Source organism: Odocoileus virginianus, chromosome 12 (genome assembly GCF_023699985.2).
Source record: "Odocoileus virginianus isolate 20LAN1187 ecotype Illinois chromosome 12, Ovbor_1.2, whole genome shotgun sequence".
Classification (NCBI taxonomy): domain Eukaryota; kingdom Metazoa; phylum Chordata; class Mammalia; order Artiodactyla; family Cervidae; genus Odocoileus; species Odocoileus virginianus.
The window spans coordinates 32,049,091-32,075,945 of NC_069685.1; the positions used below are offsets into that span (position 1 = coordinate 32,049,091).

At 38.0% G+C, this 26,855-nt stretch overlaps 1 protein-coding gene across 4 annotated transcripts in view; it reads right to left on the minus strand.

Moving 5' to 3' along the window:
* The window catches only part of AFG2A (AFG2 AAA ATPase homolog A), a 325,935-nt gene that overhangs the window by 18,377 nt on the left and 280,703 nt on the right, over positions 1 to 26,855 (minus strand). Inside the window, exon 16 of one of the 4 annotated variants that reach the window (XM_070474872.1) lies at positions 3,032 to 3,106. The exons of the other annotated variants lie outside the window; for them this stretch is intronic. Coding sequence (XP_070330973.1) covers positions 3,065 to 3,106 — 42 coding nt within the window. The 3' untranslated portion in view covers positions 3,032 to 3,064. The remainder of the gene's footprint in view (positions 1 to 3,031; positions 3,107 to 26,855) is intronic. 4 annotated transcript variants of the gene reach the window in all.

The window sequence follows — 26,855 nt, forward strand, 5'->3', positions numbered from 1 at the left end:
TGGGTCATAGTCAAAAATAGATATTATCTTTGTGTTAAATCCATTCTCTTTCTAAGGAACCAGAGAAGTCTCAATGAAATTCAGAACAGAAAGCAAATAAAAGTTCCACTTGCTTTATGGTGGAAGAGGTCATATAGCTAATAGATTACAAAACTTGAGTCTGGAGCTGTTCAGTTTGGAAGTTTATGGAAATTTTATTTGAAGACAGTTCCTAAATCAATTAAACTAAAAATGTGTGTTGACAAGACTTAAGGAGGGGAAGAATGAAACGGACAGTATTCCAGGTGTGAAAAACTTGTACCATTCTAAGTGTCTGAAAATGATTTTAAGTGTTTTTCACACCAGCTCAACCCCACTTTGTAAACCTGACCAGCTCTTTCTCTTCAGAATAGTGGAGAAAGGGGAAGGTAGATGAAATTGAGTCCTTAGTGAATATTTAGAGAGAGAATAATATATTTTTTTCCTTCTCACTGAAGCTTTTTTTTAACTAGGGAAAACTCAAACATATACAATAGTAGATTGTGTGTGTGTGTGTATGTGCTAAGTTGCTTCAGTCATGTCCAACTCTTTGCAACCCTATGGCTGACCAGGATTCACTGTCCCTGGGATTTCCAGGCAAGAATACTGGAGTGGGTCGCCATTTCCTTCTGCAGGGGATCTTCCCGACCCAGAGACGGAACCTGCGTCTCCTGCATTGGCAAGCAGTTCTTTACCACTAGCAACACCTGGGAAGTCCAGAGAGTAATATATAATGAACTCTCATTCACCTGTTACCCACCTTTACCAATGATAAACTCACAGCCAACTCTATTTTATCTAAACTCTAATTCTTACCCCCAACACTGCAGTAAATTTTTTGAAGCAAGTCTCAGAATCATAATATTTAATCCACAAATATTTCAGCACATATCTCTAAAAGGTTTTTTAAAAAGCATAATGACAACATTATTCCACATTCCAAATAGCAAAAATTCCTTAATACAGTCAATATTTAGTCAGTGCTAAAATTCTTCCCATTATTCATAAATGTATTACAGCTAATCTGTTTGAACTGGGGTCAAAAGAAGACCTACACATTGCATTTCGTTAATACGTCTCATTTCTCTCCCTTTTTTCCCTTACAATTAATTCATGTTGGAGAAACTGGATCATGTGTCTGATATAGTTTCCCACATTCTTTACTTTTCTGAGCATTTCTGTGGTGTGATTTAAAATGTTCCTCTGTCTCCTTATTTCCTATAAACTCATAATAAGATCTAGAAGCTTGAAAATATTCAGGTTTGATTTTTGGGGACAAATACTTCAAAGATATTGAGATTCATATAATGCCTGGCTGTTTCTCTTTTTATGGTTTAGTCACTCATGATTGCCTAAGTCCTTTACTTCACTAGGGTTGCAAAACAGTACTATCATCTTTCTGGTATTCCTTCATGTATTGATTGGGATATATTTATAAAAGGGAAGCTTTCCCATCCCTTTCTTGACATCATCTTAGATAAATGTTAGTATACTATTCAATCCTTCCTCGCCCTTAACTTTTCCATTCAACAATTTGTCCAAGAAATCACTTCATAGCTATACTGAGAGCCATTTCTCTTTTCTTTTATAGCTGCATATTTACTCAATCAGGTCCCGAGTAATGGACATTTGAGTTGTTTCCAGTCTTTTCCTCCCTTATTTATATGTCAATCGTAGCCTACAAACAATCAAGTGGGACAAAGTAAAGAAGAGTCATCCACCCGGTAAGAAGCTCCTACTCATGCATGAGTATGATTAAAGAATATTGCTTTCTCAACCACTACTTGTTCAAAATTTTAGAAACAGTGAGTCTTGTAGTCATACTTTCTGGTTCTTGTATTTCGTCTTTTCTTCCCATTTTTCGCCTTGCTTCGCCCTAACCAGCCTTTAAAAGGCCTTCAGCCTCAGCCAGCTCTAGTCACGGCTCGCGTTCTCCACATCTCTACGTGCTTCATGCTACAGAACTGACCTGGCTTTTGTCCAAAGCCTGGTGACTGGAACTGTCTCACTTGCAGTCTCTGCCTTCTGGCAGTCAACACTGCTGCTACACTAATGTGGAGGTGGCAGAGGCAGCGGCAGAGCTCATGGGGCTGGCAGTGGGCTTAGGAAGTGATAATAGGAAAATCAGGACTCTCTTATTTATTTTTGTGATTCAAACCAGTGTGGTTCTCCAAATCAATTTTTCATGTACATGGTAATGTCCTGGGACTAGCTCTGAATTCTTGGAAGATCATATGCTTAATATGCCATAGACATTCCTAGTACAGATACATTATTCTAGGGCCCTAGTTTCTAGTCTTGACTTATCCCCTCTCAAAGAATGAATCTACTCTGTCTTCAAACATCAGTTCTATGCCAATGCTTTTGAAATGTTTATCTTCAGCTATAATTAATCTCTCCAGGCCCCTACAACCCAAAGTGTCCACCATCAGATGTGTCACCTTGATCGGAGAACTTCTTGCTTCACTAACTCATTTTCAAGGATATGCCTTTCATCTTGACATCCACGCTTGAATCCACTAATAATATAGCCCTTTTTCTTGGCCTGATACCACTTAATCTGACCACCTCTCCTGAATCAGATGTTGATTTACTTGGCATCACGTGACAATTCTACCCAGAAAGGGCTAACCAGTGGGTAAAGCTCAGGTTGGAGGGGATTCTTGAATATCTGTGCTTTGTCCTTGGATGCAGTCTATGAATGAACACATTAGACAAAATCTTTGTCGGTATGCTAATCAAGTATGAATATTTGTTAGAACCGCTGAATATCTGGGGGAAAAAAACAAGCCTAGGAGAAAAATGATCTCAAATGACATGATGAATGAGTCCTGATTAACAAACGAAGCTGATGAAATAAGCTTGGCTCCTCTTAATAGAGAAAGTGATCAGATATGAGAGGGGCCCAAACCACAGCGCAGCAGAAACCCTAATGGGACAACTGTGTTCCCAGAAGGAATGAGGGCTGCAATGAGAAATCATTTCAACTCTTCAGTACCTAGACGGTGCTTACCAAAAGGGTTAGAACTGTTGATCTTGTGAGGCTCTAGAAAGTAGATCTAGGACCAAGGCTGCAGGAGAGGGGTTTCTGCTCAATAAAAGAAACACATGAATAATTCACAAGCTGGCCAGACGAAGATAGCTCTAGAGATAGTGAGTAAACAATCATTAGTTTGTTTCAGTTGCTCAGTCATGTCTGATGCTTTGTGACCCTGTGAATTGCAGCACACCAGGCTTCCCTGTCCATCACCAACTCCCGGAGCTTGTTCAAAGTCATGACCATGTGACATGAATATTGTAGATCTTATTCAAATACTGGGAAGAGACTTTCCTTACATGGCAGAGAAGAACTTTCAGTACGCTACCATCATCAAGTCTACAGTATTCCCTTTACTTATACTCGCATGCTTAATTGTCCTTTCTGTTTCAATGGTTGTACTACTTGGGTTCCCAAGATTAGACCTCCTATTTAAGCACTGGATTCTATTCCCTTTTTCCTAAGTCAAGATTTGCTGCTTTAATTGCTTCTCTATACATAATCAATTTTCCCCATCAGCATAACAATATGTTGTAATTACTCATTTTAAAAGCATAATCACCTCCCATGTCTCCACATCTGCTTTTTTTTATGAAGTATGCATCATGTATGTATTTAGTTTGCTGTGCTGGGTCTTAGTTGCAGCATATGGGATCTGGTTCGCAGACCAGGGATGGAACCCTGCCCCACAACCCCCGGTATTGGGAGTGCGCAGTGTTAGTCACTGGACCACCAGGGAAGTCCCTCCACATCTACTTTAATCCACGACCAATGAAACTCCTTGGAATAGCTGTCTTTATTTGCCTTTCTCCACTTCCTCTCCTTCTATTCTGCCTTAAACTCACCCAAATGAGACTTCTGACCTTCCACTGAACTGCTCTGTCAATAATCCAATGGTCAGTCCTCAGTCCTCAATTAACTTGATCTATCATTTGCTATCAATCACCCCTCCCACTTTCTTCAGCTGGACACTGGAACACCCCCCACTCTCTTCACTCCAGCTATACTGACTTCCTGACTGCTCTTAAACAAGAGAGGCTCACTGTTGTTCAGATCATTTGCTCTTGTTGTTCCCCTTCTGGAATGCTCTTTTCTTGGATAACAAACCACAATTCACTTACCTCAGGTTTTGATCCAGTATCACCTTGTTAGTAAGCTCTCCCTGACCACCTGTATTTAAACCTATGGCCTACTCTCTAGAATCCTTTTTTCCTTCTCTGCTTTACTTTGCTCTTCCTCTGTTATTGTCATCTAATATATTACATTTTAACTTATTTTGTTGATGTACTCTTTCTCCTCAGAAAAATGGATCCACAAATTGGTAGACTTTCATTTAGTATGTTTGCTATTGTGTACCAGTGACTGGAAACTTACTTAATAGTAGGTGCTCAATAAATACATGTTGAATGAATGAGGACAAATCTGATACTTGACTTAATGTTAACGAAAGTTAGGACTTCTGTCCTAACAATTTGATTTTTGACCAAATGTGGAATTTATTCCTTAGCAAGGGTGCTGTATTTATAACTTTATACTGTATATACTGCTGAGGCAGATTGTTAAAACAAAACCAAAAAAGCCCTATACAACAACTTCAGAACCAATGAACCTCTTGCTCATGCTCCAGTCTAGATTCAGTAGAGCAAGCTTTGACTACCATTAATTTGAAGTGTGCTTTTGGCCAGCCTTCCACAAAACGGGGCTGTGCTAAATACCTAGTAACCAAATAAAAACAGTGGAGATTAAGTAGAGATTAGAGCTAAATGGAATGTTAAATAAAGCTCTCAGCTGTGATACCATTTTATATTCCTGAGTGCTTGCAAATAATTCCTGAAAGTACTTGACATGTTCATGCAGTCTGTCCCTGACCCCATCACTACCCCAACCCAGGACTCACCCAGGGGTATCCTACACTCAGGTGCGGCACAGCCGGTTCGAAGCTCTGAGAACACCACCCAATGCAGAGCCCTGCAAAACTGCAACTCCAAAAAGACTCTCTGACTGATGAAAGCCTGATCAGGGGGGGATCTCAGTGACTTCTGGGTGCTGGTACTTTAAAAAAATCCTCCATGTGATCTGTGCTGTTTTCATAAGGCCTCAGCGCCTACCTGGTCTGTGAGTCAAGCCCACTCGTGTCAGACACTGTGACCTCAGTGTCACTGCTGTTCAGAGCAGCAGCAGTGGCAACAAGTCGTGTTCTGCTATCTCCTTCAAAAATCATCAGCAGAACCTGCTCTGCATTCCTGGGCTTCTGAACAACAAACAAAGCAGGTACAGGATATTGTAACCAGGATACTGTGTGATTTGTGAAGAAGTGACACTTCTGAGAAACAGAAAATCTGCTTTCTAGAAATATGTTCACAGATGGAAAGTAAGGGTTTTGTAAGGAAAAACATTCTGTAAAAAAGAAAAACTGCTAGTTATATAAGCCAAAAAAACTGCAGGTGGCCTTGCTTTTATAAATCAGAAAGTATAAAATCAAAAGTAATAATTTAATGTAAAAACTTTAAGTATAAACATTAATTAATTTATCTTAAGTATTTTACTACTGATAGCATTTATGTATCAAATACAAAGCAGTTTAGTAGTTTTTTTTTTTTCAAAAATAAGAATTACTTCAGATTAGTTCTAAATGTATAGGTCCTTAAGTCTCTGAGAAATTAAAATGCAATAATTTTAGAGGTGAGTTTCAAGATTCAGTGTGACAAAACATAACACAACAGGCAAAGACTTTTCAGTATGCTAATATCTGACAGAAATATGAAGATATAACCACAAACACAGCAGCTCTGAATCCTAAGAACACTGTGAAGCCAGTATTTATTCAGGGAAAGAGAAGGGCTATTCTCTTCAACTCAATTCATTTAGGAAAACCAATGCACAAAACATTGTTCAATGCTCTTGGGGAGGGAATATAAAGTCAACCTGTAGGAGCCTAGAATTCAGAAGGGGGGAATAAGACAATTGTACAAATGCTTTTCAGAAAGTGAAGTGAGTGATATATGAGAAACATAAAATACTGGCATGGAAGAACAATACTGATGATGTAGTTATCCCTACAACTACCACCACCAGTACCACCACTGACTGACTCCCAAATGTTCTAGATCTTCACATGCCTAATCTATCCGACAGCGCAAGTGAGGGAGGCAGCAGTCCCCCTCCCCAACAATTTAAAAATGAAGAAACTGACATTTAAAGCATTTAGGTGTATTTGCTCAATATCATACAATCAGGTAAGTGCTGAATCCAGCTTTAAATCCTTATCTGCATGACTCCAATACCTTCAAACTAGTTATCATTATCAGGTGATCTGGCCCTCACCGTAGCTCCGATGAGGAGGCACTCACTAATCAAGAGGAGGCCCCTTGGTAATGAGCTTCAGAAGAATGGGAGATGTGAAGATGGTGGTGCCGGCACTGAGGCACGCCATGTGCATGAACGCTCCTGAGCAAGGCACAGAGACAGCACAGGGTAGGCTGCATCCAGAGGTTCAAAAGTAGTTCACAAGCCTTGGGTGGTTTCAGACTGTGTTCCTGTAGTCTCCAGGTTCATGTCAAATGTCTGGGGCATTGAGGAAGGATGAGAAGCAAACAGCTGAGAGCAGAGAGAAAGAAGTGATCGAAGGAACAAGACCTGGGGAACATTTCAGCTTAGTGTGATACAAGGAGAGAGTCTGTAAAAGACAGGAAGAAGCAGAGGAGCCTACGAGAGTTCACGTGAAAACCAGAAGAGCATTTCAGGAAGAAGGTATGACTTCTGGCAGATGGGGCAGAAAGGCCAGGGAAGCTGAGGGCTTGGAGCTTGGGTCCTGGATTGGAGATGAGGAAACTGTTGGTGAGGTCAGCTCAGCAGTGTGGAGGGAGAGAGAGACCAGGCTGCCAGGGTTTCTAAAGTGACTTGGGAGTGAGGGACTGGAGGCAGTAAGTGTTCCAGACTTTTGAGAATTTCGGTGGTAAAATGGAGACAGGCTGTAACCTAAGAGTAACAATGATCTAAGGGAGGTTTAAAAAGGAATATACTATCCAAAAGTGGATGTAAAACAAGAAGTGGTATTTCCAGAGTTAATTTTTAATTTCCTGAGTGCACTGCTGTACGAATTTCAAACCATTTTGGCACTCATATCCTGGCATGTGTATGAACTTAATTGTGGAGATAAATGCAGTAGCAGCTCGGACAGAAATAAAAAATCCTCTGTAAAATTACAGGAACGGTTACATTAAGTTCTTCTCAAACTTCTAATCCCCCAATTTCACTCTAGCGTAATGGTTAGAGGTCTTTCTGACAGTGGGTAAAGCCAGGTACCCTCAAGTGTAAGCACACACTAGCACACAAAACACCTACTAACACATAAAATATGATTATTCCAAAACTTCAGATCTTTTCCATTGTCAAATAATCTTCCTTTGTATTCATGTTTTATTTGCTTTACCTTAAGTCACCCCCTAATCATGCTGACATCTACTACCGATGATTATATTAGACCTAAAAGTGTTCTTAAACAAATGAAAAATACTGACTTCCATTCCTGAAAGTCCTGCTTCCAATTTTCAGGAGGAAATTAAATAATGTATAAATCAAATACTGGGCCTGAGCCCAGACAGCTGAACATCGTTTTGTCCTTTCAAGGCAAAGAGGAAGTGTCTGCTATGGCAGGGACATGCCAAGAGAAATAAAGCTTAACCTCAGCCCCATGTGAAAGTGATTTTAGATAATCGGGGGTGTCTACAAATAGGTTAAAAATGGGACCACATACTAGCAGGGAACTTTCCATGGAAGTTAAAAAATGTATCAAGATCTAACCCCCACCTTAAAAACAAAATATGTTTGGAAAATGGCATGGCCTTAGAAATTCTATATACAGACAGTAGAGGAAAGGGAAAGTAGACAGGGGAAGAGAGTTGACAAGTCAAAGGAAATTGAAATGTGTTTCCGCTTAGCATTTATGATAGGCTCACAATTTGATTTCTTTGTAATTGTAATTGCCAGATTCAAAATGATATATGTTTGAAGAGGAAGGAAAGGAGGGGGAGGAAGAAGGGGAAAGGGAGGGGAGAGAAAGAAAGAATGACTAAGAACATACGTGTGTAGGTAGAGTGACAGACGGTGAAAAATTATTTAGATTAGGGACTGGCAAATTTATTCTGCAAAGGGCCAGAGAGCAAATATTTTAGGCTTTGTGAAGAACACAGTCCCTCCTGTAACTATTCAAATCACTTTTGTCATTCACAGGCAGCCATAGGTAGTATGTAAATGAATGAGTTGTGGCTGCGTGCCAACACAACTTTATGGACACTGAAATTAGAATTTCATGTATTTTTCTTCTTTTGATTTTTCTTCAATCACTTCAAAACATAAAACTATTCTTAGCTTATGGGCCTTACAAAAACAGATTGTGGGACATATCTGACCTGGAGACTCAGTGTGCTGCCCCAGCCCCCGCCCCAATTTAGATAGAACATTGCTATGAAACTAGGCTTGCCTCAAATTTTGGGGATTCTGGGTAATAAAAACTGCCTTTTTTTTTGGTCAGTAGCTGAACAAAAAAACAGTAGTAATGGGTGAAAGCATTTACTTGAACAATACAGCAGACTCTAACCTTGTGAAAAAGACAAGCATCTCTATCTGTTTCTACAGGGATACTTACACAAGTAAGAAACCAAAGTTTACGTAGTAAGAAACTTTGAAGCCAAATGCTATATAACCATTAATATGCAACATCATTCAGGGATCAAGGGTGTTTTAAAATATTATCCCCTTTATCAGAAGTTAATATTTTATAAACATCCTTTGTAGCATAACACTAGTCTGGAATTACACGTAAATTTCCATCATCACCTCTATGGAAACCAGAGAGCTAGGTACTGGAAGAGTTTTCTGGTGGAACATATGCTTTACAGATCACATGGTGATAAAAACTTTATGGAGCATCTGACCTAGACTTCCAGAAACAAAGGAAATATAAAAGTGCAAAGCATGTACATTCACAGTTTTTTGTGAAGCAAAATAATTTTTATACATTAAATGTTTTATTATGGAACAAACACTGACTTTTTCTTTCTGCATTCAAGGAGAAAAACTCTTACAAAACATCCTGGTAGGTGTCTCACTACGTTGATATAGGAAACAGCATTCCCTTTTTCTTTTTTTGGGTGGACATTCCCAGTACTTCTCCTTAGTAATCTTGAACAGATGAGGCCTTCTTATTCAGCGAACTGCTCCTCAGCCACACCAACCCTTTACAGCGTGGTCACGGTGCCCCGTGGCACTGTGGGTACCACAGGGGTAGCTGCAAGACACAGCTGGTTGGGACAGATTGTGTCCCGAGGATGAACAATGATTTGGGGAAGGTTCTAAAAAATGAATATATTACCCCCAAATGGTTGCAAAACCAGATTATCTCCAGAGTTGTATTTTTATGGACCGGTCACTCATGGTACCCAGGATTGCAATCAATGTGGAGTGGATATCACACTTGTTTTAGAGAATTCAGAACACAGTTTTTTATTCGACGGCAAGTTCTGGTCAGGAATGCAATCTTCTATTATAATACTGTCTGTTTAAGGAAACAGAACTCTCTCATCAGTGACCTCTTTTGTGGCGGTCTGCTTTATGGCAAAGTTTCTAGGGATTCATTGTGGGGAAACAAGCTGCCTTAACCATCCACATGGAAACGACTGAGGCCGGAGGCGAGGGAGAGCCAGGGAGAGCGGGAAGGCCGAGGGTGTAAAACAGGCGGTGGCCTTGATAGCAGGCTCAGTGAGTAGTCTTTTTATTTTTTCTCTCCTTCTTCATTTCCTCCCATGCTGTATCCTTATTATTATTTTTAGTACACTTTATTATTTAGAGCAGTTTTTAGATTCATAAAACTGAGTGGAAAATACAGATACCCTTTGCTCCTACATATACATAGCCTCCCCTACAATCAACATCCCTCACCCAGGGGTATATCTGTTACAGTCAATGAACCTGCACCTACACAATATTATCACCCAAAGTTCAGAGTTTACATCAGGGTTCACTCTTGGCACTGTACACCCCGTGGGTTTGGACAAATGTGTAATGACATGTATCTACCATTACAGTATCATACAGAGTGGTTTCACTGTCCTAAAAATCCTATGTGCTCTACTTATTCATCCCTTCTAACCCCTGGCAACCAATGATCTTTTTTTACTGTCTCCATAGTTTTGCTTTTTCCAGAATGTCATATAGTTGGAATTACGTACTATGTCGCCTTTTTGGATTGGCTCCTCAGTGATACACAACTTAAGGTTCCTCCAGGTCTTTTTATGGCTTGACAGTGCATTTCTTTTCAGTGCTGAATAAGAAAGACTCCACTGTGTGGATGCGCTAGTTTATTTATTCACTCACTCACTGAAGGACATCTTGGCTGCTTCCACGCCTCTGGTAGTTATTCTTCTTTTACTATTACTACAACGACTACACATATGAGAAAACTACCCAGGTCACAGCGCTAGTAAATATCAGAGATGGGATTCAAATCCAGGATCGCCTCATTCAAGAGACTGAATTTTTCATCTCTCTGCTATACTTCCAATATGTGTACATTTTTATATATATTTATTCCTTCTAGCTGAAGCTTTAAAAAAAACTGTCATTTCAATCAGAAGTAATATAAAATCACAGTAAGGGAAAAATTAATAATTTCAGGTTTGTTTACCACGGTCCTAAATCCAGGAGTTTATTTCAACATCCACAAAATGCCATTTAGTACGAAACATATAGATTAAGACATAAAATTTCCCCTTAAAACTTTAGCACATAACTTCCCCTACTGTGGAAACTTGACAAATTTCTGGAATGTACAAACTTAAGGAAAAGCATCAGTACCCTAACTCGGCATTTATCACATGCTTTATGTTTTTATATTTTAATAAACAAATTAAATGATAAGCCAATTAGGTCAGTTAGCTAAGAATATAAGCCGGATTGCCATAAAACTTTCCTTTCCCTCCCAAGTCATTTTTCTGGTCATAAAGAGACTAAAATAATGAACAAAACAAAGACAAAAGAACAATTGTAGGTAAGGCAGTTTAAAAGACCAAACCAAACAGGGACAGAAGAGGCTACCAGAACCTCATGCAAATACTGCTTATAAATGCATCAACATCACCTCCAGAGGTCTCATCCCTTGGTTCTGCAGGCCCCCAAAGTCATTTATCAGAAAAGTAAATGAGTAGACTCAAGGGTAGAAATGGGATATTTCACACAGTGTGGCTGTTTGTTCAACTGGAACAAACAAGTTGTTTGTTTCCATTTAACTGGAACACAAGTGAGTCGACAATGGTGGAAATTGAAGGGGGTAAAAAAAAAAAAAAAAAGACAGACAATCATCCAAGGGTCTGTCTGAGGAAAAAGTACTGCAGAGAAAATTAACATAAACATAAAAATTCAATTAAAATAAAACCTGTTTCCAATAGACCTGGATATGAAAGTTAATATACCTGCACAACTCAAGAAGTAAAAGCAAACACGTTCAATTACTCAACTAATGAGTTGTGCTTTTATTCAGGCCCATCCAGAAAATCACTCTGGGATTCTTCCTCTTACTGAAAGTTATGACCCTCAGGAAACTTGACTTTGACCAAAATGATTCAGATCACAGTGTTGCCAGGACTCTGGTGAGATCAACCAAAGTTCTTCATCCTGGATTCTTGCCTCAAGTTCTTTCATATAAGAATGACATCCTCTCATACCAGACAGCCTCTCAAAACACATGGACTATTCTAGCGGGGAGTCCAATTATCATTTCCAGATTAAATCAGTGCCTAGAGCACTTGAACTAGAGAACTGGGTAACAGGATATGATAGGGTTTAAAAAATGATGTACCCTTTTATATATATAATTAATTTGAACCTTGCCCAGCCCAGCACTGATCCCAACTTGTTATCATTAAATATCAAAACTCAAACCCATGGTAAAAGGCAGTGGGAGAAGCCTTTTATCTTCAGTGATTATCTTGGCAAATGCTTGGGACTCACACAAGTGTGTGTGTGTTTTTTTAATATAGTTAAGATAAAACAGTTTCAGATATTCCAAAAAGAACATATACTACTTCTTTCCAGAGAAGATGGTAGAGTGCTCAGTGTGGTAAACTTTCACAAAAGTAACATTGTATGCATGAAGTCTTTCACTCATCAAACATTTATTAAGAACAAACTATAGGCCAGACACTAATAGTCTTCTTTGATCAATTAATTCATTCTAAGATTCCGAAGTTTTAACACTGGCATTAGAAAGGCATTATTTCTGGTAAATGTAAGTGGTGTTTTCAGATCATTGCAGAAGGGCAACTATTAAAATAATTCAAAAAACCCTTCAAGATGACACTGAGTTACAACTAACATACTATATAGATTAATTCCTTGTGATACTGAAGATGAGACTAGATTATCAAGCTGGTCAGAAAGTAACAAAAAGCTAGAGCAGAACCTTAATAGACACAAATTCCCAGCCACACACACACATTTATAACCGAAAGCATTCAAAACCATCCTAAACAAACAATGGATATTCAAGGAAATTAAGATTTAAGGGCACAGGCTTTGGAGTATTACTAGGGTTCAAATTTTGGATCTACCAGTTTTATCTGTGAGATCTTAAAAACACTATTATAAGCTCAAGTTTCTTCCTCTGTAAAATGAGTGTACTATTTATTTGTTCTCATAGGGTTGGTTATTGTATTAAATAAGATAACTTTGTGTCTCATAGGATTATTGTATTAAAAATTAAACAACAAATTATATTAGGCTTATAGTATTAAATTAGTTATTACATGACATTATTGCTAGTTGTCTAGCAATATCATAGTAATTGTTCAACAAAACTGTTGTAAACATTTACTAATAATATTAATAAATTACCTGATTACTGAGTATATAGTGAAGACCAATATAGAATCTGGTGACTATGGATTTATCTACCATTTTTTTCCCAATGCAAATTATTTATAACCTAATTCAAGTGGAAGTCATTGTGAGTGGTGTAGGAGGCTTCTTTATGTTTCTACTTGTGGAAATGTTCACTTTCGGTTGTAATTTGTTTCTAATTCCTAAAATTCCAGCTTTTCCTTGGAATGTCTTCCAGTAAAAAAACTGAAGCTGATAAATGGAATTCTGATATGAGACAACTATAAGCAAAGCAACTACAAACTAATTTTTATAGCCATTTAGCATCCAATGTTGGAGACTGAGGGGGAATACATTGTTAAACAGCAACAGCATAAAGGAATGAAGAAAGGAAGTTCACAGATTGGAAACATAGTTTTGTACAACTATTTAATAAGTTTTACAAATATGTAGCAAAATCCTAAAAATGGACTTTGTGTGGGTCTACTAAATTCACAGAAGTATTTTCATTATATCCATACACATAGAGAATGAATTATCTGTCAACGGCCATCTTTGAAAACAAAAGGCAAAATATTTTCTAGCAGAAAGAAGCTCAACAATGTCACCCTGACTACTGGTATTATCTGAGCATCAAGACTGAGTGATGAAATTTTGCACTGCCTTTGCTGACTGGTTGATAGGAAAGATCATTCTTGCCAACGCCTCCAAGAATCTCACTGTGTACTACAGTGCATTACTGTTAATGACATTGTGATTCTCAGCGTGTGAAACCTTTTCAAAATTACTAAAGGTAAATCATATTCATGCTCCAATGAACAAACTCAAATTATTAATACCATCTTAGATGACGGGTGGGGGGGGGGGGCACTGAAATATTAAGAATGCCAGGGGCAGAATTTCAACTGTAGGACCAGATGACTTTTCAGGGTAAGTTACACATGGCAAATGAAAAACTTAAATTTACTCAAATGTATGTGCATCACAGACTCCCCTGGTGACTCAGACAGTAAAGAATCTGCCTGCCATGTGGGAGACCTAGGTTCAATCCCTGGGTTGGGAAGAGCTCCTAGAGAAGGGAACGACAACTCACTCCAGTATTCTTGTCTGGACAATTCCACAGACAGAGAAGCCCGGCGGGCTACAGTCCATGGGATCGCAAAGAGTCAGACATGACTGAGCGACTAACACACACATATACACGCGTGTACCACAGTTTCATCAAATGAACAATGAATCTCAAGTACCCAGAGACTTTTGTTCTCAGTAATGGGTAAGCTAGCTGTAAGCCAAAGAAGAAAAGGAGGACAGCTTAACTCACAGGGATTAGGACATCCTTCAAGCCATGAACCTCTCATGGAAAGCTATATAAAATGAAGCTGGCAAGCAAGGACACCAAATAAGGCCACAGGGACTGAGTCTTGCCTGAGTCAAGGGGTAATATTCACAGGGATCCCCCCTGAAACTGTGCCCTGCTGTGTTTCTGCTGGCAGGAATTTACCAGCGCTGTCAAACCTTGATAACAAAAGAATCCTCATTAAATTAAACCAAAAGAAAGGTAAAAATGTATGGATAATTCTTTTTAACTCTTTCTATAGGCAGGAAACCAGAAGATGATAAAGAACTGAAGAACATGATCACACTATTCCAACTATTCTTTTCTTGCCAAGCTGGGAAGGCACAATTTTCCTTAAAGGTATGTTTAAGTAATACTTTGGCCTTGGAAGTAACTCCTTAGTGAGGGACTTTCCTGGAGTGCTAGTCACTTTCCAGCATTGTGCTGCAGTAGACTACAAGGATTTCATCAATCATGCAAAATTTGGGTATATCCTATTACCTATGTGCACAAAACTCCAAGATAAGCTTCTTTACAGGTGTCACAAAAACTATCCTTGGAGAATGAATGAGGGATAAAAATGATGGACTGTTATACTGATTTTCCCATGTATATTACCTTTCATGGTCTTAAGGATGAAAACATCCTGAGTTGAAAAGGTAATCTGTGCATCCGCTTTTTAGGTTGAGCATAAGAAGATAATAATATCTCTAGCTATAATTCAGAGTGCTCTTCTAATTGTACTTTGATCAAGCTTCAGGTTAAAATAATTTGCCTGCCAAAACACACTGTTGCTCAGGGTTTTAATTCTCAAAATTACAGGTAGGAATATAAAAGGTGGAGATTTTAAAACATTATTTTCCTCTTCTAAGTTCAAACTATGTTTTCTGCATTATTTTGTTGAAGAACCCAAAACGAACAGGTGAATGGGAAAGCAGCATGAACCTAAATTCTTTGATGTACAAAGCACACAAGATTTATAACTATTTTTTCATTATATTTCTAAGCTTTACAAACAAATATTAAACATTAAGTCATTTCATAAAAAGTTTTGTTAGGGAATACCCTTCCCCTAGAAAGTATACAGGTAATAAAGGCAATCTAGTTGGCATTTTTAATATTTACCAATGATAAATCACTTTTCAAACTGAGGTTATTGCCAGGGTCTACTATTTCGTGTGTTTTTACATTTTTAAGGTAAGCAGGCAGCTTCCATTCCAATGTGAAAGACATAATGACTACACTATGCAAAAACTAAAATTCTCATAGCATTCAGTTATCTGTTTTTATTCTTTAACTTCATCTTTTAGCTTTATTTACCAGAGAAGATCATATCTGAAAAGCTATTTAAAACTATAAATCTGTCAACGGTTTCTTTTATAGGGGTGACATGGGAAAAAGAAAGGACATTATTAGGAGGGACAAGGGATGCCATACAAGGAGTACTTGAAATGCAAGCTCCCCTCCCCTAATACAGTGACATTTGGATGCTCAATGTTTGCTTCAGCTCATGTGTACAAGGGAAAAGAAATATGAGTTACTAATTTCAAACTTAAAAATGTCAGGAATGTAAAAACTGGAAATTCCAACTTTTATTTGAAACTGGAGCAAAGACATTTCATTAAAAACAAGACTGTTACAATCAGATAGGTGCAAACTTGTCAAGATGGAATTTTAGTGTGTGTTTCATACACAGAGGTACACAACCTTACAACCACGTTCTGCTTCTCGGGTTCAAGAAAATAGTAAGTACTCAGGCTATAATTCTGAGAAACAAGAATGAAATAAGCCACGTGTTCAGTAGCTTTCTTAGTTAGCGAAACAGTTTTTAAAACACTCTGCAGTCTCCAAGGTGACTTAGAGGTCACAGCAGGAAAAGGAGAGAAAGGTATGTAGGTGGGACAGGCCCCAACCAAAGCAGATTCATTCTTATGTCTTTTATATAATGGTCTTCCTACATGGGGCTTCCCTGGTTGGCTCAGTAGTAAAGAATCTGCCTGTCAGTGTAGGAGACATGGGTTTGATCTATGGGTCGCAAAGATCCCCAGGGGGAAGGAATTGGTGGCAACCCACTCTAGTATTCTTGCCTGGAGAATCCCATGGACAGAGGAGCCTGGTGGGCTACACAGTCCATGGGGTCTCAAAGAGTCGGACCTGACTGCATGACTCAACAATGAACAAAACTTTCTACAAAAGGTTTTATTTGAGGGAGAGAACAAGTTTCAGCTACTAAAAGCTTTTAGAAACTACTCTTCTTTAGTTTCAAAAATGATAGAAAAGATTAACACTGAACTCTAAAATAAAGCTTTCATGGAGAAACATAGCTCTGGATTGGAATGAAGAGATGGAAAGAACATGATAATTTTTTTAGACAATATTTTGCTTTTAAATTTCTAAGAGTAACTGATGTAATCGTCACCTCCTAGTCTTCCATCTTATTTATTTCCAATTGAAAAGCAAGTCAGACAAATAGTGACAATCTGAAAAGAATGACTTTTCCTTGTCAGCTTACACAGAGAAGCTTAAAAACATTTTTATTGGTTGAGCTTCCAAAGTGATCCAAAGTATTTATCACAGTCATACTGCAGGAATTAGAAACTGTCAAAAACTATTACAAGAAAGAGAAGAAAGTAAAATCTCCTAGAGCTTTATTATGCTATATATGTTAAGATATTTTCTTTCTTTTTTTTTTTAATGTTAAGATATTTTCAACAACTTTTCCCATCTTCACAAAATGCTAGGTTGAGGAACCCATTTTAGCTTAAAGTTACCAAAATTACTGGCCTATGTGGATCCAAACTCGTAAGTCAAGATTCTTAAAACCAAGTATAGCCAATTTTACTGATTCGCTCTCCACAAAGCTTAAACAAACAAAAAACCAAAAAATCTAGATAAGAACAGAAAATGTGCAAGGTGTTACGAGATATATTTGTTGTCATTTAGTCGCTAAATCATGTCTGACTCTGCAACCCCATGGACTGTAACTTGCCAGCCTCCTCTGTCCACAGGATTTCCCCGGCATGAATACTGGAGTGTGATGCCATTTCCTTCTCCAAGAGATGTTCCCAACCCAGTGATTGAACCTGGGTCTCCTGCATTGGCAGGTGGATTCTTCACCATGAACTACCAGGGAAGCCCATGGGATACAGAGTGAAGATATCGAATCTGAGCTAGAAGTGTTAGAAATGACTTTCTGGAAGAAGTTATATCTAAGCTGAGTGAGTGGGTACAAAGGACTCGAACTAACAGTTCTTTGAAGCTTCAGGTATTCTGTAAGATGTTCCTAAATATGTTTGTTTTCCCACCCAGTAAGATATGTGTGCTAAGTCACTTCAATCATGTCTGACTCTGCAATGCTATGAACTGTAGCCCATGGACTGACAGGCTTCTCTGTCCATGGGGACTCTCCAGGCAAGAATACTGGAGTGGGTTGCCATGCCCTCCTCCAGGGGATCTTCCCAACCCAGGGATCGAACCCGAGTCTCTTATGTCTTCTGCACTGGCAGGCAGGTTCTTTACCACTAGCACCATCTGGGAAGTCCTTCCCCATTTTATGGGTGGGGAGAATGTAGCCTTTAAAACAAGGAAGACAATAGCAGCTCTGCAGCTGATAAAGAGCAGGAAAAGCGAAGCATAATGCTTTGAAGACAAGGTATTACGCAGGAAATTAAACTGGTAGCAGGTGAAACTTCAATCTTTAATATGCTAGAAGACTGTTGTTATTAAGGTCAGCAAATGAAGTCCATGGGTCTCTTCAGAGAAATAAGAAACTGGACAGTCCTAAGTAAAAACAAGCCTGTCTCCCAGGTTAAAAAAACCATAATTTATCAGAGTTTTGCTTAAGCTCACCAGTCCTCAAAGCTTCCAAATTACTCATTAAAAAAAAACACAGAAAGATGAATCTAGACCATAAGTTACATCCTGTTCTATTATAACTTCTTTTTGGCATCTGTTAGTTTTTTAACATAAGCAATAGAACCCTGGCAAAGAAACATATCCATTTTTAGTCTGGCCTTTGCTCATCCCTTACAGTGCTCGATACCAGTTAAATAACTTTGATTTTATACTGTAAAAAGGAAAACAAGAGGGAAGTTGAGCAAGATGACAACAAAGTTTTCTGAACTTCCCTCTTCCCACATACACACGGAACATACAGCTGCACAAGGAGCAAATACTTATGAAAGAAAACCAGAAATAAGCTGAGAGACTTGTATACATAGAATGAATGAGAAAATACCCACATTGAAATGGGTAGGAAAAGCTGAGATGCACTCATCATAAACCCCACTCCTGGCCCAGAGCCATAAAATCTGAAGAGAACTCCAAACTCAGCTTCTTCCTGAGGACCAAGGGTTTGGACTGAACATCTAGGGCCTCAACTTTTAAGACTTCCACCTGGCTTGGGTTGGTGTCCATAAGACCCAGAAGATTACAGCAAACAGAAGCAATGCTTCACTGGTGCATAAGTAATCACTGTAGTTTTCCCTTCCTCCCACTCCACAGGACTCAACACCTCTCTCTCCCAGTACTTCTCTGAAAGGGGTCTCAATGCCTACTTTACAAACTGCTGCCCAAGCGTCTAGCTTGTACTTGCAGCATACATACAGGAGTTGGCTGCAATTCTTGGGGGAGGCAGGCAAACACTTCTCCCACCTTCTTTTCGGCCAGTTCAAACAATGAAACTAAGTTGCCAGTGCTCTTGCTTTGAACTATCAGAAAGAGAAATTAAGAAATCCCAATTATAATGGCATCAAAAAGAATGAAATACTTAGGAATAAATTTAACCAAGGAGGTAAAAGATCTGTACACTGAAAACTACAAGGCACTGATGAAAGAAACTGAAGAAGACACAAAGATACTCTGTGTTTATACCTTTTTAAAGAATATAAACTGGAAGAATTAGTATTGTTAAAATGTCCATACATCCAAAGTGATCTACAGATTCAGTGCAATTCCCACCAAAATTCCAGTGAAACCTTTCACAGAAATAGAACAAACCACCTAATATTTGTATGGAACCACAAAAGTCTCTGAATAGTCAAAACAATCTTGAGAAAGAAGAACAAAGCTGAAGGCATCATACATCCTGATTTTGAATTATATTACAAAGCTAAAGTAATCAAAACAGTATTCTGGCATAAAAATGGACATACAGATTAATGGGACAGACTAGAGAGCCCAGAAATAAACCCATGCATATACAGTCAATTAGTTTTCATAAAGCAGTGAAAAATATACAATCAGGAAATGATAGTTTCTTTCTTTTTTTTTTTTTAAATGTGTTTATTTGGCTGTGCTGCATCTTAGTTGCAGCATGTGGGATCTTTAGCTGTGGCAGGTGGGATCTAAGTCCCTGACCAGGATTCGAACCCAGGCCCCCTGCATTGGGAGCTCAGAGTCTTAGCCACTGGACCACCAGGGAAGTCCCGAAATGATAGTTTCTTCAACAAATGGTGTTGGGAAGATTGAATATCTTCATGCAAAAGAATGAAACTGGACTCATATCTTATAGCACATAAAAAACCAAGCTGAAATGGATTAAATGTAACCTGAAACTGTAAAACTCTTAGAAGAAAATACAGGAGGTAAGCTCTTTGACACTGGTTTTGGCGATGATGCTTTGGATTTGGCACTAAAAGCAAAAGCAACAAAAGCAAAAATAAACAAGTATGATTATATCATACTAAAAAGCTACTACACAGCAAGGAAACCATCAACATGTGAAAAGGCAACCTACTAAATGGGAGAAAATATTTGCAAATTATCTATCTGAAAAGGGGTCAATATCTAAAATATAGAAATATAGAAGGTATTGATATAACATCAAAAGGCCAAATAACTCAATTAAAAAATGGGAAAAAGACCAGACAGTTATTTTATTTCCAAATGCCATACATACGAATGACCAAAAGGTACATAAAAAGGTGCTCTACGTGACTATCAGGCACAAATCAAAACCACAGTTAGTTATTGCTTCACACCTGTTAGGATGGCTATTATCAAAAACAGAAGAGGTGATAAATGCTATTAAGGATATGGAAAAAAGGGAATTCTTGTACATTGCTGGTGGGAATGTAAAATAATAAAGCCAGTATGGAAAACAGTACAGAAGCTGCTTGAAAAAAAGTTAAAAACAAAATTATTATATGATCCAGCAATCCCAATTCTGGGTACATATTCAAAATAAATGAAAGCATTATCTTGAAGGGACCCCTATGCTCCTAGGTTCAGTGGAGCATTAATCACAACAGCCAAGATATGGGAACAACCTAAGTGTCTGTCTCTGGATGACTGGATAAGAAATATGACATATGTATATACATATAATCATGTAAATATTTATAAATACACATAAAATGAAATATTATTCAGTCTTTAGAAAGAAGAAAATCCTACCATTTGTGACACAAACATAAACAGAGTATTATGACAACTGAAGTAAGATAGAGAAAGACAAAATATTTCATGGTATCACTTATAATGTGGAGTCTAAAAACTTATAATGGCAGAAAGTGAAGAGGAACTAAAGAGCCTCTTGATGAGGGTGAAAGATAAGAGTGACAAAGCTGGCTTGAAACTCAACATTCAAAAAAAACTAAGATCATGGTATCTGGTTCTATCACTTTATGGCAAGAAGGGGAAAAAGTGGAAGCAGTGAGAGATCTTATTTTCTTGGGCTTCAAAATGACTGCAGATGGTGATTGCAGCCATTAAATTAAAAGATGCTTGCTCCTTGGAAGAAAAGCTATGACAAACCTAGGCAGCATATTAAAAAGCAGAGGTATCACTTTGCCAACAGAGGTCCGTCTAGTCAAAGCTATGGTTTTTCCAGTAGTCATGTGTGGATGTGAGAGTTGGACCATAAAGAAGGGTGAGAGTTGGACCATAAAGAAGGCTGAGTGTTGAACCATTGATGATTTTGAACTTCGGTGGAGAAGACTCTTGAGAGTCCCTTGGACATCAAAGAGATCAAACCAGTCAGTCCTAAAGGAAACCAATCTTGAATAGTCACTGGAAGGACTGATGCTGAAGCTCCAATACTTTGGTAACCTGCTGCGAAGAGCTGAGTCAATGGAAAAGACTCTGATGCTGAGAAAGAGTGAAGGCAAAAAGAGAAGAGGACAGCAGAGGATGAGACTGTTAGATAGCATCACTGACTCAACTGGCATGAATCTGAGCAAACTCCAGGAGACAAAGGAAGACAGAGGAGCCTGGCGGGCTGCAGTCCATGAGGCTGCATAAGAGTCGGACATGACTTAGCGACTAAACAAGAACAACAACAAAACTATATAAAGAAACAAAAGGTAAATCAAACTCACAGAAGAGAAAAGTGGTTGCCAGAGGCTGAGGGGTTGAGGAAATCAGGAGATGTTGTAAAAGGGCACAAACTTTCAGTAATAAGATGAATAAAAGGTCTGAAGATTTAATGTGTAATATGGTAACCGAAGTTGATCATACTGTACTGTGTAGCTGAAATCTGCCAAGAGTAGAAGCTAAACTTTCTCTCTCTTTTACACATACATACACATAATACATGAGGTGATGGTTGTATTCACTCGATGGAGGGAATCCATTCATAACGTTTATCAAACCACCAGGTTGGATAATTTAAATATCCTACAATTTATTTGTCAATTTGGAGACGGTAATGGGAACCAACTCCAGTATTCTTGCCTGGAGAATTCCATAGACAGAGGAGCCTGGTGGGCTACAGTCTGTAGGGTTGCAAAGAGTCAGACACAACTGAGCAACTAACACACATTTGTCAATTACATCTCAATAAAGCTAGTGGGGGAAAAAGGAGGAAAGTAGGAGAGCAGGAGTAGAAAGCAAAGGTGAATGCTTATTACCTATACTAAACTTCAAATGATAGCCTGTTATTGCCACTCAAATACAACTGTGTATTGGCTTCTCCTGCCAAGATGTCATTCTCTAAAGCTGTGGTAATATGTAGGGTACACCCGTTCTATGGGCCTTTTAAACAGTATAATAAACAGCTCCAGTTTACTGTATGATTCCCATAAGGTAGCTTTGTTAATTGTGGGAAACTGCATGATATGAAAAATAAGTTAGTTTCAGCTAAGTTTGAAGTTCTAATTTCTATGATCTGTGTATGAGCTTGGTGTGTAGGTGAACATACATACATACATACATACATACATTCGTGGCAACAGAAAAATCCACAAAATACAGGCAAAGCTAAGTCAACATAAAAAGAAAAATTATACTAGATTGCTCTGTATTATTTTACCATAGTATCTTGTTCGGATATTATTAAAATTGTGCCATTAAAGAGATTGCTGAATATAAAAATTCTGTCACCTTACTGCCAATGTGTGATGTGACAAGGTTCTTGAATCGGACAAAACTTTAAAAGTATAAAAACTTCTTTCCATAATGTTCTTCTTCATTTAAAAGGTCCCTCCCCTCATCCATCACCTCCTGGCACAGTTATCCTGTGTTTTAAAGCATGGCAATATAGTATGGCCATTGTGTAGTGTGTGATCTATATATAAAATACTGCCTATGCCCAAGTTAAAAATGCTCCTGTTTAGTAGTGAATCCCAATTCTGAGGAGAATGTTTTTCTATTCATACAGGTAGAAATATCTAATTCAGATACAGTAGCATAATGTTCAAAAGAGAATGCTTTTCTTCATGGCTAACAGTTCTTGGACGGAATAATTCTCCCTGTCATTATAAGTTATAAATCATCACAATTATGAGGACAAAAAGTAAAGTATTGAGCAAATATGGCTGTTTTTACCTATAAACACTTACAAAACATAACATGATTCCAAATAGGTATCTTTTTCTTACAGAAAGAATACATTTAATACCCTATTAAATGTATTTTGAAAGAAAAACAGATATGAATTTATTGAAAGAAAAACAGATATGAATTTATTAAAATAAAAACTTTCTGCTTTATGAAATTTTAGATTTGAGTGAAAAGATAAGCTACAAACTAAGAAAAACTCTTTAGACAACACAAATCTTATAAAGGAAGGATATCCAAAATATATAGAGAACTTTCAAAATCCAAAAAAGAGAAAACAATCCAATTAAAAGTGGGCAAAATATCTGGATAACTCATCAAAGAAGTTATATAGATGGCAAATAAGGAAATGATGCTAAATATCATATATCATTCAGTTCAGTTCAGTTCAGCTGCTCAGTCGTGTCCGAACCTTTGCGACCCCATGAATCGCAGCATGCCAGGACTCCCTGTCCATCACAAACTCCCGGAGTTTACTCAAACTCATGCCCATTGAGTCGGTGATGCCATCCAGCCATCTCATCCTCTGTCATCCCCTTTTCCTCCTGACCCCAATCCCTCCCAGCATCAGGGTCTTTTCCAGTGAGTCAACTCTTTGCATGAGGTGGCCAAAGTACTGGAGTTTCAGCTTCAGCATCAGTCCTTCCAGTGAACACCCAGGACTGATCTCCTTTAGGATGGACTGGTTGGATCTCCTTGCAGTCCAAGGGACTCTCAAGAGTCTTCTCCAACACCATAGTTCAAAAACATCAATTTTTCGGCGCTCAGCTTTCTTCACAGTCCAACTCTCATACATCATTAGGGAATTGCAAATTAACAATGAGATATCACTAGGCATGTATTTGAATGGCTAAAATCTAAGACACTGACAACATCAAAAGCACACTGACAACATCAAATGATGAGGATATGGAGCAACAAGAAACTTGTTGGTTCTGCAAAATGGCACAGCCACAGTGGAGATAGCTTGTCAGTTTCTTATAAAAGTGAACGTATTCTTACTGTAAGATCCAGCAATCACCCTCCTGAGTATTTACCACAAAGAGATGAAATCGTAAGTCCATAAATAAAACTTTCACATAAATATCTATGAAAAGCTTTATTTATCAATCTTGTAATTGATGTCCTTCAATAGGACACGCAAGATGTCCTTCAGTAGGTAAACAGATTAACTGTGGTACATGAAGACAATGGAATATTATTCTACAATAAAAAGAAATGAGCTACCAAGCTACGGAAAGACATGAGGAACTTTAAATGCAAATTGCTATATTAAAGAAGATTCCATCTATACTGCATTCTGGAAAAGGCAAAACTAAGAAGACAGTAAAAACATCAAGGGTTTGGAGTTAGGGACGAAGGGTGAATAAGTGCAGCACATGGGGTTTTTAGTGCAGTGAAACCATTCTATATGATATGTCATTATATATTTCAAATGTCATATGCAAGTGTCATTATAAATTTGTCAAAATCCATAGAAAGTACATCAGCAACCGTGAAATATAAATTACAGACTTTAGTTAATAATAATATATAATAATGGCTCAATAATTTAATAAATGTATCATAATAATGAAAGATGATAATAGGGGAAATGGGAGAAGGAGGAGAGAAGGTTAATGGATACTCTATGTTTTCCACTTATTTTTATGTAAGCCTAAAACTGTTCAGAAAATAAAATTTATTAATAAAAAAATAATTAAAAATGTCACATAAGAGATATTCTAGTTATTAGAAGAATATCTTTTAGCAATTTAGAAGAAACAGTCTTAATTTCTCTAGTGAGACAGATGTTTAGAAATATGACTCCCAAACATAACTTTCAAGTTATAAAAATGCATCCCTGAAAGAAAAAAGAATCTTGGTCCTTTGTTAATAGAAAATGGTACTTTTCAGATTTTGTATACAAATACTAGAAAAATATGGTCTTAAACATGTATGTCCTAGTTTTAGGGGTCATGTTTAAGAATTAGTGACTAAATATTTATAAATAGTTTTCTTTGGAAATTTTTTACTGAATGCCTTCTAATACATCTCCAAAAATTTTACATAAAAATGTCTAATGAAGAAAAGCTTGTTATAAGGGGAAGAAATTGGTTGTGACTTTTTTTCTTTAACTCAGTTGTCTTTTTGAGCTTGTGGAGGAAATTTCCAGTTTTTAATATTTTTAACAATGAATTTCCTCTTAAATTTGGACCTTAAACCAAAATTTAGAAACAAATCCCTCTTATCAAACAAAATTCTACAGATTAAGTTGAGCTGCTCCCCTCAATGCAGTCCAGATGAGGGGCCCTAGGATTTTTCTTCTTGTTTGCTCCTATGTCCTGGCCTTGGGACCACCCAGAGGAACCCTGGTGCTTTTAGAATCAGCTTTAAACTAGTCTCTAAAATATAAATATTTTCCAATTATAAAATCACTTACTATTGAATTTTCTATTACTATTACCTATATTTTAGTTTCTACCCCAAAGGGCCTGATGCTAATAAGGCTTAGTAAAACTTGGATGTAATCTCAAAAACGACAGAATGATCTCTGTTCGTTACCAAGGCAAACCATTCAATATCATGGTAATCCAACTTTATGCCCCGACCATATCTGAAGTTGAATGGTTAAATGAAGACCTATAAGACCTTCTAGAACTAACACCCAAAAAAGATGTCCTTTTCATTACAGGGGACTCGAATGCAAAAGCAGGAAGTCAAGAAATACCTGGAGTAACAGGCAAATTTGGCCTTGGAGTACAGAATGAAGCGGGGCAAAGGCTAAAAGACTTCTGCCAAGAGAAGGCACTGGTCATAGCAAACACCCTCTTCCAACAACACAAGAGAAGACTCTACACATGGACATCACCAGATGGTCAATACCAAAATCAGACTGATTATATTCTTTACAGCCAAAGATGGAGAAGCTCTATACAGTCAGCAAAAACAAGACCAGGAGCTGACTGTGGCTCAGATCATGAACTTCTCATTGCCAAATTCAGATTTAAATTGAAGAAAGTAGGGAAAACCACTAGACCATTCAGGTATGACCTAAATCAAATCCCTTATGACTGTAGAGTGCAAGTGAGAAATCGATTTAAGAGACTAGATCTGATAGACAGAATGCCCGATGAACTATGGATGAAGGTTCGTGACACTGTACAGGAGAAAGGGATCTAGACCATCTCCAAGAAAAAGAAATGCAAAAAAACAAAATGGCTGTCTGAGGAGGCCTTACAAATAGCTGTGAAAAGAAGATAAGTGAAAAGCAAAGGAGAAAAGGAAAGACATACCCATCTGAATGCAGGGTTCCAAAGAATAGCAAGGAGAGAGAAGAAAGCCTTCCTCAATGATCAGTGCAACGAAATAGAGGAAAACAATAGAGTGGGAAAGACAAGAGATCTTTTTCCAAGGGAACATTTCCAGGGGAACATTTCACACAAAGAAGGGCTCAATAAAGGAAGAAATGGTATGGATCTAACAGAAGCAGAAGATATTAAGAAGAGGTGGCAGGAATACACACAAGAACTATACAAAAAAGATCTTCATGACCCAGATAATCACGATGGTATGATCATTCACCTAGAGCCAGACATCCTGGAATGCGAAGTCAAGTGGGCCTTAAGAAGCATCACTATGAACATAGCTAGTGGAGGTAATGGAATTCCAGTTGAGCTAGTTCAAATCCTAAAAGATGATGCTGTGAAAGTGCTGCACTCAATATGCCAGCAAGTTTGGAAAACTCAACAGTGGCCACAGGACTGGAAAAGGTCAGTTCTCATTCCAATCCCAAGAAAGGCAATGCTAAAGAATGCTCAAACTACCACACAA